At 31.3% G+C, this 13,282-nt stretch overlaps 1 protein-coding gene across 1 annotated transcript; it reads left to right on the forward strand.

The window, feature by feature from the left end:
• Window positions 1-7,190: 7,190 nt before the first annotated feature.
• Window positions 7,191-9,520, forward strand: LOC129952752 (maltase A1-like). The gene is made up of 6 exons (XM_056065564.1): window positions 7,191-7,378; window positions 7,449-8,479; window positions 8,578-8,725; window positions 8,884-9,079; window positions 9,143-9,286; window positions 9,352-9,520. Exons 1-6 carry the CDS (start codon window positions 7,231-7,233, stop codon window positions 9,419-9,421), a joined length of 1,737 nt encoding a protein of 578 aa, XP_055921539.1. The 5' UTR covers window positions 7,191-7,230; the 3' UTR covers window positions 9,422-9,520.
• The last annotated feature ends 3,762 nt before the right edge of the window (window positions 9,521-13,282 follow it).

The raw sequence follows: 13,282 nt of genomic DNA on the forward strand, positions 1-13,282 counted from the left end.
AGAACCAGAAGAGATATCGATTTCAAATGAATTTTGTTATACAGATAAATAAGGCAGAAAGATACAAAAAGGGCTCTCAAGAAAATTGCGTGGGTGGTTTTTTTACCATAGCAGTTTGAAAAAAAGGTGAACATTTTGGTAAACTCTAAATATCTTACGAACCAGAAACGCTAGAGACTTGAATTAAAGTTTATATAATATATTGTAACGTGATATCAAAGAAGTGTATTTTTTGTAAAAAATCCATTTAACGGTTTTTTTATATATCAAAAAAACTGAAAAAAAAATTTGTCACCTCCAACATTTTACGACTAAAATATGATTTCATCTCCAAAACAATTTTGTACAACGAAGAATAATGTTTTTGACATCTGATAAAATTTTAAGAAATATCGAATTTACAGTTTTTTTTTGGTAAAAAATAAAAATCTAAAAAAAAAACATCACTCAAAGTTGGTAAAAATTGAATATCGATTCAAATAATTTGAAATTTAGGCTTCAAACTTATTTTATCTTATAAAAAATATTGTTTTCAACATTCTGAAAAATGTTGAGAAAAATCGAATTGACAGTTGTTTTACAAAAAATTAAACCAAAACAAAAAATTTTTAAAAGTTGGTAAAAATTGATTTTCGACTCAAATATCTTTTCAAAAATTCGAAATATTGGCTTCAAACTAACTTTATCTTATAAGAAATTTTGTTTTCAACATGCGATAAAATTTTGAAAAAAATCGAATTGACAGTTTTTTTTTTAATTTACTTTCGATTCAAATAGCTTTTCAAAAATTAAAAATATTGGCTTTATTTCACAGAAAATATTGTTTTCGATATTCAGTTATTTTTATATAAAAATCCAACAGGCCGTTTTTTTCATAAAAAATAAAATCTACAAAAAATAGTACGCAAATTTGGTAAAAATTGATACGAGTACATATAGACAAACTTTTAAGAAAGACAAATCGACAGACGGGATATGAAGTTATCAGTGTGGGTCGCATACCAGCCTCTTTTTTTATTTTTTAAATTTTAAAAACACAAATATACAATAATTTAATCCTATATTTCATTTTTTATTATTTAATAATCTAGGCAATAAAAGTTGCTTTTGCTTCGGCCTACACTGTATGTATGTAAAGGGTGATTTTTTTGAGGTTAGGATTTTCATGCATTAGTATTTGACAGATCACGCGGGATTTCAGACATGGTGTCAAAGAGAAAGATGCTCAGTATGCTTTGACATTTCATCATGAAAAGACTTACTAACGAGCAACGCTTGCAAATCATTGAATTTTATTACCAAAATCAGTGTTCGGTTCGAAATGTGTTTCGCGCTTTACGTCCGATTTATGGTCTACATAATCGACCAAGTGAGCAAACAATTAATGCGATTGTGACCAAGTTTCGCACTCAGTTTACTTTATTGGACATTAAACCAACCACACGAATGCGTACAGTGCGTACAGAAGAGAATATTGCGTCTGTTTCTGAGAGTGTTGCTGAAGACCGTGAAATGTCGATTCGTCGCCGTTCGCAGCAATTGGGTTTGTGTTATTCGACCACATGGAAGATTTTACGAAAAGATCTTGGTGTAAAACCGTATAAAATACAGCTCGTGCAAGAACTGAAGCCGAACGATCTGCCACAACGTCGAATTTTCAGTGAATGGGCCCTAGAAATGTTGACAGAAAATCCGCTTTTTTATCGACAAATTTTGTTCAGCGATGAGGCTCATTTCTGATTGAATGGCTACGTAAATAAACAAAATTGCCGCATTTGGAGTGAAGAGCAACCAGAAGCCATTCAAGAACTGCCCATGCATCCCGAAAAATGCACTGTTTGGTGTGGTTTGTACGCTGGTGGAATCATTGGACCGTATTTTTTCAAAGATGCTGTTGGACGCAACGTTACGGTGAATGGCGACGCTATCGTTCAATGCTAACAAACTTTTTGTTGCCAAAAATGGCAGAACTGAACTTGGTTGACATGTGGTTTCAACAAGATGGTGCTACATGCCACACAGCTCGCGATTCTATGGCCATTTTGAGGGAAAACTTCGGAGAACAATTCATCTCAAGGAATGGACCGGTAAGTTGGCCATCAAGATCATGCGATTTGACGCCTTTAGACTATTTTTTGTGGGGCTACGTCAAATCTAAAGTCTACACAAATAAGCCAGCAACTAGTCCAGCTTTGGAAGACAACATTTCCGAAGAAATTCGGGCTATTCCGGCCGAAATGCTCGAAAAAGTTACCCAAAATTGGACTTTCCGAATGGACCACCTAAGACGCAGCCGCGGTCAACATTTAAATGAAATTATCTTTAAAAAGTAAATGTCTTGGACCAATCTAACGTTTCGAATAAAGAATCGATGAGATTTTGCAAATTTTACGCGTTTTTTTTGTTTAAAGTTCTCAAGCTCTTAAAAAATCACCGTTTATATGTATCGCAGTGGGTTAAAAATGGCGATTGGATTAAGAAAATTACCTATAAATGTTAATACAAAAAATTGTGATGAATTGAATAATTTTGAAGTCAAAACCTTTATATGTTTTCCAAATATTTGAGTCAAAATAAATGATTACCAAATTTGATTTGATGTTTTAAATTTGTTTTTGTAAAGAAAACGTTCAATTGTTTTTTTTTCTTCAATTTTATATAAAATACCTGATACTACGTCTTTTTATTACAATTTTACACTTAAATCAGCGTTTAAAAGATGTACCTAAGTAGAAGGTATAACCTGAGTCATCGATTTCATACGCTTTAAAATAGTTGAAATAAAATGCAAAAACAATCATTCCGCTTATATGAATAAACAAATTCGAATTTTATGCTGTTGAAATTAAGAATCATTTTTGTAATATGTTGTCTTAGACCAATAGTTTACAATTCTCTGCCCACCATTTAAAATAGTAATCTTTTGTAAGGTTTCTCTTAATTGTAGGCACTTACTTACTTACTTAAGGTGGCGCTACAGTTTGGGGCGGACCTGGGCCTCAACCAACATGCGTCTCCAGCCAGCTCGGTCCCTAGCTAGTTGTCTCAAGTTTCGCACGCTTGGAGTCGCGGGCTTCCTCTATTGCGCCGTCCTTCGGGATTGGATTTGAAGATCTTCCGGGCTGGAGCGTTGATGTCCATTCGCTCTACATGACCCAGCCATCTAAGCCGTTTGACTTTAATTCTGCTAAGTAGGTCAGTTTCGCTGTACTGTAGGCACTAAATGCACAAATATTCTTTTAACCTATTTCACTAAATCGAATTAAAAAACAATTGAATTTTTATACTGTTATGCGAATTATTCGACAACCAAGGTGATATTTGCTTTTGATGTTGGATCATGCTGATCGTATTTCAAGCACAAACAAAATATTTATATTTGTTAAGCTGGAATATATCTTTGTTCCCTTTGTGTTTACGCGTTTTAATAACAATTGAGCATTTTAAGCATAGGTTTCTTGTAAGAGCGGGTATTTAGTTATAGACTATAGGGAATGACAAAGCATTATTATATCAATATATAGGTTATGAATTAAGCTAATCATCGTTACTAACAAAACTATAAATCATTACTGATTGCTTCGAGATATCAGCATTGGAAAAATATCTGGAATATTTCTTTCCTTCAAAGTATATTGACCATTTATCAAATATATTGATAGAAGATATTTCTGTGTTCTTTAATTTGGTACCACTATCTGTTTAATGTAGTCAATTTATCGAAAATTAAAAGCTGCTTTGACAAAAAATATAGATTTTCTTGATTTTTACTACTGCAACATCAAGTTCAAATATCTCGAAATCTGCCAAACTGATTTTAAAAATATTTATAATGTATATTACCAATGCTTCATTCAACACCAATCACATTGGTGTATATTTACTTATTTATTCAATCTACGATAATTACATCAACAGATTTATGCTTACGAACTAGTTATAAAATTAAGTATTAGTTTTTATGTATCAATAAAAATTACAATTATACATTGGGATGTTTCATGGAAAGTGACAAACACTGACATTTTAATGACACAAAATAATAATTCATACACTGCTTGAACCCCATTGATTACAGCTTTGTGTGAATACAAAATAAAACTTACGAATGGGTCGCACAAACTGGCTAATATATCCAAAGAGTCTGCAAGAGAAAGTGAATTTCTTGAAGTTTGCAACACTTTCCGCCTCCTTATAATACACGGTGCAACTGAAGGTGAAAAGTAGGAAGAAAGTTCGGTCATTGACTGAAGTTTGGAAAGTGGTGACTGGAGAAAAGATCGTGTGCAAGTGAGCGATGTGACACTATAATGGTGAAGGAATACAAATATCTAGGAGTCTGGATTGCTAAGAACTTGAGCATGGAAAAACTTTTCACTGACAAACTTGTTAATAATAATAAGGTAATTGCACATACCAGTAAATTCAGAGTCTTCGAAGCTGTTTATATTTTGTGCGGCGCAAGAGTGATATGAATAAATGGAAACATTGCTCATGATTAGGCCTCAAGAGAACAGTACACGGAGCAAGCCAAAAGTTCACTGCACCGTATGTTTTACAGTAGACTATACTATTATCTCGGGGAAACAAACTACTGCACTTTCTTTTTTTTAATCTGTAAAAAACTATAATTTTAGTTGTCAAGCAGTTGGCAATGATATTCATCACATTTATTGTATTAACCAAATTATTGTTAAAATGTATGTTTAAATAAAATCAACCAAAAAAAAGTTATTAAATGTATTTTAAGACTTGAAAATTAACCTGAAAAATTAGTTTGTCTTTAAATATGTATATGTCAATTAATTAATCAAAAGAACTTGATTTATAAGAGCCATTTTTTTAAATTATTAAAGTTTGAATAAGATAAGAATTTATTATTCGCCATTGGTCGCAAAGGATATGTCAATGAAACAGTACACTTACATTTTGCTTTTCTCTACCTTCTTCAGGTGAACGTCATTGAATATTAATATATATAGGAAATATTGTATATTATGTTTTACATATAGAGCTTCAATCCCAACTATTTTTTGAATACATTTTGAATTTCAAAATGAATGCTCTTGAGCTTATTGGAACTTAAAAATTAATAGACAAAATATTAATGTTTATTAAGAGATAAGTAAACAATATACTGTTGATATGTTATGTGTGTCGAGCTTTCGGTTCATGTTAAAGCGTTTTTTTTTTTAATTAAGTTTTGTTTACAAAATTTTCTATTTTCATCTTAAAAATATTGTTGATATGTACTTTTTATTGCTTGAAAATACATGTTTTATGTGCTATTGAATTTCGTCGATAAATTTTACTTTCTTTACTTCTTTGATTTAAATTGCTATGGTTTTCTAGAACTTAGGTTTCCAAAACACCATATGTACATCTTAATATCTTGCAATCAATAGTCAATCATCACCACTTGTATAAGTATATTTTATACTAATTCAAATATTGATAAATAAAATACTTTTTAAGCTGTTTTTTGTTTAATGTTAGGAAGAATTTGTTTGTGATCCAGATAAATATTTCCGGCATAATTCGGTTTAAAATATATTTTTTAAATTGTTTTCGGTTCCCTGACAAAACACAACAGATAATGGATAATAAATTAAGTTCTTAAACGAATCCTAGCAATTTTATTATTAGTAAACAATATGTCTATATGTTTGCATTTCAGATTCTGGAAATTATTACAAAAAAAAAAGAGGCTGGGATGCGACCTGATAACACCCATACCGCTGTATATTTGTTTTCCTTAAAAGATTGTAGGTTTACGTGTTGGGTTAAAAAAAGTTTTTAGTTGTATCATTCTTACAAATTTTAAAATTACCAACAATATTTTTCATATAAAGAAATAGTTTAGTTTGAAAATCTAATTTTGTTAAATAGATTTTTAGTCGAACAAATTTTTTTTTATTAATTTTAGTAGCATTTCTTAAGTTTTTACAAATTGGATGAATTAAATTAATTTTAGAGATATAAGAACCCAACAAAAATGTTTACCAAATTTGCGTACTATTTTTTGTAAATGTTATTTTTTTTATGAAAATACTGACTGTTGGATTTTAATAAAAAACTACTGAATATCGAAAACAATATTTTCTGTGAAATAAAATTAGTTTGAAGACAATATTTTTTATTTTTAAAAGCTTTTTGAGTAGTAAGTAATTTTTTACCAAGTTTCAGTATTATTTTTTGATAGTTTTTTTTTTTTATTTTTTTATAAAAAAAAACTGTCAATTCGATTTTGCTCAAAATTTTACCAGATGTTAAAAACTTTATTTTTCGTTGCACAAAATTGTTTTGGAGATAAAATCATCTTTCATTCGTAAAATTTTCGGGGTGACAATTTTTTTGTCAGTGTATTTGATTTATAAAAAAAACGGTTATTGGATTTTTTTCAGAAAATATACTTGTTTGGTATCACGTTACAGTATATTATATACAATTTAATTCAAGTCTGTAGTGTTTTTGGTTCGTAAGATATTTAGGGTTAACCAAAATGTACACCTCTTTTTTAAACTGCTATGGTAAAAAAAACACCCACGCAATTTTCTTGAGAGCCCTTTCTACCTTTTTATCTGTATACAAAATTTATTTGAAGTCGACATCTATTCTGGTTCCAGAGCTATGGACAACGAAAAAACGTAGCGGACCAACGGACGACAGACGTACGGACGTACGCACGCACAGACGTCTTTCTAAAAATCTTAATTTCGACTCTACGGACCTTGAAACGTCGAGAAATGTCAAAATTTTCAATCTGTCGAATCGGACCCATTACAATAACTTCCTATGGGAAGTTAAAAAAACACCAAAATTATGTTTACTTGCACTCCGATCACTGAGCAATTCGAGTTAAACTGAAAACAGGGAGGATGCAAACAACAATGTAAGACTATCTTTTTTTTTAATTATTTCCACTTGAACATACGCGGGAAATTCCTGTATTGAAAATACCAGGGATATAATAATTATAAATAGAGTTTAATTAATGTCAGGTGTATTCAATAACCTTACCTAATGATGTGCAAGCTATATAGTTTTAAGAAATAAAATAAATAGACTTACGATGTGTTTTGTATTTAAACTGTGTGTCGTTCTAATTAACTTAACAGGTGTTACACATGTGTTTTTTACAAGATTTCTTAAACTTGTTCCTATAAATACTGACCATAATTATTCCATCTCGAAATTAATTAGTCTTCTATACTTAGCAAGTACTTAAATATGAAATTTAAAATATTTCTATTAGCAATATTCCTGGCCATTGGCACAGTTTGTTGTGCTAAAGACTGGTGGGAAAATGGAAATTTTTATCAAATATACCCACGTTCTTTTAAGGATAGTGATGGAGATGGAATTGGTGATCTAAATGGTATACTTGATTTAAATAAATTTTGTAGTCAAAGTTTTAATTGTTATAATTGTCTTATTTTATGTGCAAGGTGTCACTGAAAATCTTCAATACCTAAAGGACATTGGAATTACAGCTGCTTGGCTTTCACCTATATTCCAATCTCCTATGGAAGATTTTGGATACGATATTTCAGACTATTACGAAATACAAAAAGAATATGGAACAGTTGAAGATTTTGAAAATCTTTTGAAAAAAGCTAAGCAAATTGGGATCCGAATTATTCTTGATTTCGTCCCGAATCATACAAGCGATAAGCATAAATGGTTTCAACTCTCTGCCGCTGGACATCCTTACTACAGAGATTTTTATGTTTGGCAAAATGGAACAATTAATAGCGAGACCGGTGAACGTCAGCCCCCAAATAATTGGCTTGGATCATTTCGTTACAGTGCTTGGGAGTGGAACGAACAACGACAGCAATATTATTTGCATCAATTCGGTGTAATGCAACCTGATTTAGACTATAGAAATCCAGCTGTTGTTGAAGAAATGAAAAAGGTAATGCGATATTGGTTGGGAAAAGGTGTTAGTGGTTTTCGAATTGATGCTGTTCCATTCCTCTTTGAATACATTGATGAAAATGGAAAATTTCCCGATGAACCAGTGAGGACGGATTCACAATGCCCTGATCCGGATGATTATTGCCATCTCCAACATATTTACACAAATAATCAACCTGAAACGTTCGATATGGTATATCAATGGCGTGAGTTGGTGGATAACTGGAAGAAGGAGAATGGTGGCGAAACTAAAGTTCTTCTGACAGAAGCGTACACAAGTTTCGATAACTTGATGAAATTGTACGGAGATGGAATTCGCAATGGATCACATGTTCCATTTAATTTTGAACTTTTGAACACAATGAATGCAAATAGTACCGCCAAAGACTTCCGCTACCAAATAACCAGATGGCTTAAGACAATGCCCAAAGGAGTATATGCCAATTGGGTCTTAGGTAACCATGACAACAAAAGACTAGCTTCTCGCTTCGGACCAGAACGAACAGATTTGTTGAATATATTGTTACAAACTCTACCAGGAATCGCTGTAACTTATAATGTAAGAAAACTATCTTTTAATGTTTCAATTGATTCTTGAATCTTTATTCGAGATATTATGCTATTAAAAGGTTCTTGAACTATTTTGTAACCAATTAGGGTGAAGAAATTGGAATGACAGATGGACCAATTTCCTGGGAAGATACAGTAGATCCTCAAGGATGCAGTGCAAATCCAGACAACTACAACAGCTATTCACGTGATCCAGCCCGTACACCTTTCCAATGGAATTCTTCAAAGAATGCTGGTTAGTAAATTTAATTTCGAATATGATTTATATCCACAAAAGTAACATTACGAAAAAGAACAGAACAATTGGAAGTATTTTTATCAAATGTTTAGTTTATTTCAAAATCGTATGCATAGATTATTATGTACTTTCATTAATGCGATATTTAATTATAGGTTTCAGTAATGCAATAAAAACCTGGTTACCGACTAATGCTGACTATACGACCAAGAATGTTGAAAACCAACTGTCTGCATCTCGTAGTCATTTAAAGATTTTTACAAAGGCATTGAGTCTAAGACATATTCCAGCCTTCGACGAAGGAACTTTTGATATCAAGGCTCCATCAGAAGGAATTTTGGTTTACAAGAGGTTTTTTTCAAAAGAATATAACATATTTAAAATTTTATAAATTTAATTGCAATTTATTTTTAGGGAAAAAATTGGAGATGACTGCTACATCATTGTTTTAAATCTTGGAAAACAAGACAAAAATATAAATTTGAACAATTTCTTCGATGTTAAGGGAGCAAGTGTTGAAGTCATAACTGCTTCAGTGCAATCAAAGTTGAAAGACGGGTAAGATTAAACTATAATGAAAAAAAAAACTACTAATATTGTTTAAAAATATATTTTTATTTTAGACAAATCGTGGACTCTCAAGCAATGAAGATCGAAGGATCTGTTGGTGTTATCTTGAAGGTTATTCAATAGCATGTGCTATTGCATGTATTACACAAAAACCATTAAGTCAATATTAACCTAAACTATACTATAAAAATAAAATATAGTAATCAATTTTGTGCATAATAATTCTTGTTTAGTTTGTACACTTAAAAAAAAGAGTCGGATGAGTCAACTCCATAGTTTAAATAGATAGATAGATAGTTGGATAGATAGATAGATTGATATATTGATATATTGATATATTGATAGATTGATAGATTGATAGATTGATAGATTGATCGATTGATAGATTGATAGATAGATAGATAGATAGATAGATAGATAGATAGATAGATAGATAGATAGATAAATAGATAGATAGATAGATAGATAGATAGATAGATAGATAGATAGATAGATAGATAGATAGATAGATAGATAGATAGATAGATAGATAGATAGATAGATAGATAGATAGATAGATAGATAGATAGATAGATAGATAGATAGATAGATAGATAGATAGATAGATAGATAGATTGATCGATTGATAGATTGATTGATAGATAGATAGATAGATAGATAGATAGATAGATAGATAGATAGATAGATAGATAGATAGATAGATAGATAGATAGATAGATAGATAGGTAAATAAATAGATAGATAGATGCATACATTGGTAGATGGATATAAAAATCGATTGATTGGTCAACAGATTGATATAGATTAATACATAGATTATATATTATGATGCAATAAGTTACCAAATTTAGGATCGGTGAATGTGGTTCTACTTAGTTCTGTATATGTGGTGTTTTAAAATGACACTCAATATACATTTGTTGAAGAAATGGACGAGAAAAAAGAAAACACACTTTTACACTTTGTTTTGTAAAAGCAATTTAACTAAATTTATCAACTCACGGCTAATGCTTGCCATTATTTTATTTTTGTTCTACCAAAATGTTAAAAATTATGTACTTTAACTAATAATATAATACCAAGCGAAGATTTAAAAAATGTATACGTTTCGGGAGAAAAATTATTTGAAATGCATCACATCTAGAAATGCTCATCAAAATGAGTACTCCTATGAGAAAAGTCGTGTTCTTCTGAAAAAAAAAATAAATTCTAATTTGCTGGGCAACATGTTTTTACACATAAAGTACTTTTTTTCCTTGAGTGCATATGATAAAAAACACTATGCAGGTGGTGATGATATAATATATAAAAAATATATATTTTATGGCAAATAATGTTCAATGAAATAAAAGTCTAATCGTGATATAATAATCTAATCAAATATAATAGCAGAGTCAATAAAACTTCAACAATTGAGTGGCGCTTGAGTTGCATAACACTACAAGCAAAAATATGTATTTCAATTAAATTGCACCTGAATAAGAATTTTAAAAGTTTAACTGATTGCTTTATATCCAATACGGTTAACATAAATATACAAACATAGGAATCACAACATCGTCTTTTCATGAATGACAATTCTAAATTTATATGCAAATACGCAAATATTTAAATTCTTTTTCGGTTGGTTGCAAAAAGTTAGGCGAATTTAATGAATTCAAAATTATTTTGTTTATCTTAGATTGCGAGTCTTAAACTAAATATAAAAGCATTTGAGATATTTCAATAACTTTATTAACCTTTACGTCGCTATATACAATCAAAAAATTTAGGGCATGTTTTCTTGTTAGCTTGTTGGTATAACGCAAAGATATTACGAACGACCAAATAAAATAGTCTAAAGTTTTTAAATCGCACGAAATATGTGGCCAATTGAATTGTCCAGTTCCTTATAGAACACACACATTAAACTTACTCCTCAATAAATAAACAAAATACTGTGTTGAACCGTCCAGTGAAAGCACATGTCGTCCAAGGCCATATCTTCCAATTCGGACCACAAATGATCCGTAATCATGGTGCGATACGCAGGCCTTTTACAGGAATGTGACGATTGTTATCGTTGACAAAAAAATAAGGCCAAATAACGCTCGCGCTGGCAAGCAAATCGCACCATACAGTTACTTTGTGTGGATTAAGTAGTGATTAAAGAAGCAAACATGATTTTTGAATTTTCGACCAATAACTCATGTTTTGCGTATTGACATGCTTTGTAGCGCTTACAAAAAGGTCTTAAAGTTGAGGTCACCAACGTTGCACTTCCTTGTACTTTATCATGATGATAATGATGAGTTCATTGAAAAAGTTTCATAACTTTTGAGTCTATTTTGCTTTTAAGAGCTTTTGGAAAGGAATTTATTGTAAACTTAAATAGAACAAAAAGAACGGTGCATTTTTAAACGTTTTTGATCTTATTTTCTTAACCGAGTTTAATAACTCTTCGATGCACTGTAAATAAATGTTATTCCTTTTCGATAATTTGGGTTAATGTTAGGTTAGGTTGTATGGGTTGATGCATCTGTATAGTACGAGAAAACCTCTCACATGGATCACTTTGGACCCATTATGCTCCCCAGGAAAGGGAAAGGATTGGGACGGTTGATGAGGATTAAGGTTGAGTCCGCAATCCTAAACCATTATGACTTCAGAATGTCTCTAGGTGACAAGGACGAGACGTCGCATAAGCCATCCAAAAAGTAATTTCGTAATACTTTCCTTCTTCTTTTGGCTATAGGCTTGGACATTCGCATAGAAAATGGAAGGTATCTTCCTCCGCCTTCTCGTCCTCTACATAAATCAGATAATCCGATACCCATTCTGTTCATGTGAGTTCCCCATGATTTGTGACCTGTTAGGATATATATATAATAGTATAGGAAACCTGTGGTCTACTAAGTTGCAAGAGGAGTTTTGTTTTACCTTTAGAAATCTAAGGTCATAGTTTCTAGAAACTCTGCAAGTTTCAAGAGTAGCCAAACTACTTTTTTCAATTTGAATGAAACTTGTGTGAATTTGTTTATTTACCTGTTCTATTGGCCTATATGTACATATATCATTGACACCATATGGCTTGGACAATTTGTCTGCCCTTTTATTAGGGTCAATGCCGCAGTGTCCTGGGCTCCAACAGAGGGTAACCATTTTGCGTTCACTGAGTAAACAAAGCTATCTGAAAACCTTGACTTTGTGACATTGGCAGATATAGCCTTGATCGCTGCCAGGCTGTCGACAAATTGAGGGAACAAAGATCCTTAGCGCCAGTACTTCTTCTTGAAAGACATTGCAGTAATTTGAAAGTTTTATTGCTTTAAATAGGTTGTCTGAGTGTCAATATTTATGTTAATAGTGTTTATGTGTCTGTGACTAAAGGCAGTCCTTTTCCAGTTATAACGCTGTATTAAACGTAATGCGCTTTTGGTCGCCAGTTTCTTCACGAATAAATTAACGGGAGAATGCCGATAGGGCTGCAGTTGGTGAAGTCTTCATTGCACTTGTAGTACCTATACATGAAATTTTTTTAATTTTTGTCATTCTTATGATTGGTAACCCTTTCAAGGGCTGGCTACAATACAAAATACCATTAAATCAAATCGATTATATCAACATACCTTACGAACTTTCAAACAAAGATCTATAAAATCATTGTTTGTGCAATGAAAAAAAAATGGCAGAAAACCTAATTTACATTTTGCCTATTCGCTTTTAACGATTTATTGAGTTTGTGTCAATATAAGTTTCTATAATGTGAAGTGTAGGAACTGCATCTGGTTACAAACGCCAAATGAACAAATAATATGTATCTTAATAAAATTTAGCAGCATGCTTTTATTTTATAATGAACTAAAAAGTAAACATTATTTTTCATTATTTCTATTTCCTATTCCATAGTGTGTTCAAGTAAAGGGGTTGTAGTGGGACAGAATGATTGTTAACATGTCGTAAAGTATATAGTTTATTGAAGTTTTAAATTAGATAAAAGTATTA

This window comes from Eupeodes corollae, chromosome 3 (assembly GCF_945859685.1).
Source record: "Eupeodes corollae chromosome 3, idEupCoro1.1, whole genome shotgun sequence".
In the NCBI taxonomy this organism is placed as follows: domain Eukaryota; kingdom Metazoa; phylum Arthropoda; class Insecta; order Diptera; family Syrphidae; genus Eupeodes; species Eupeodes corollae.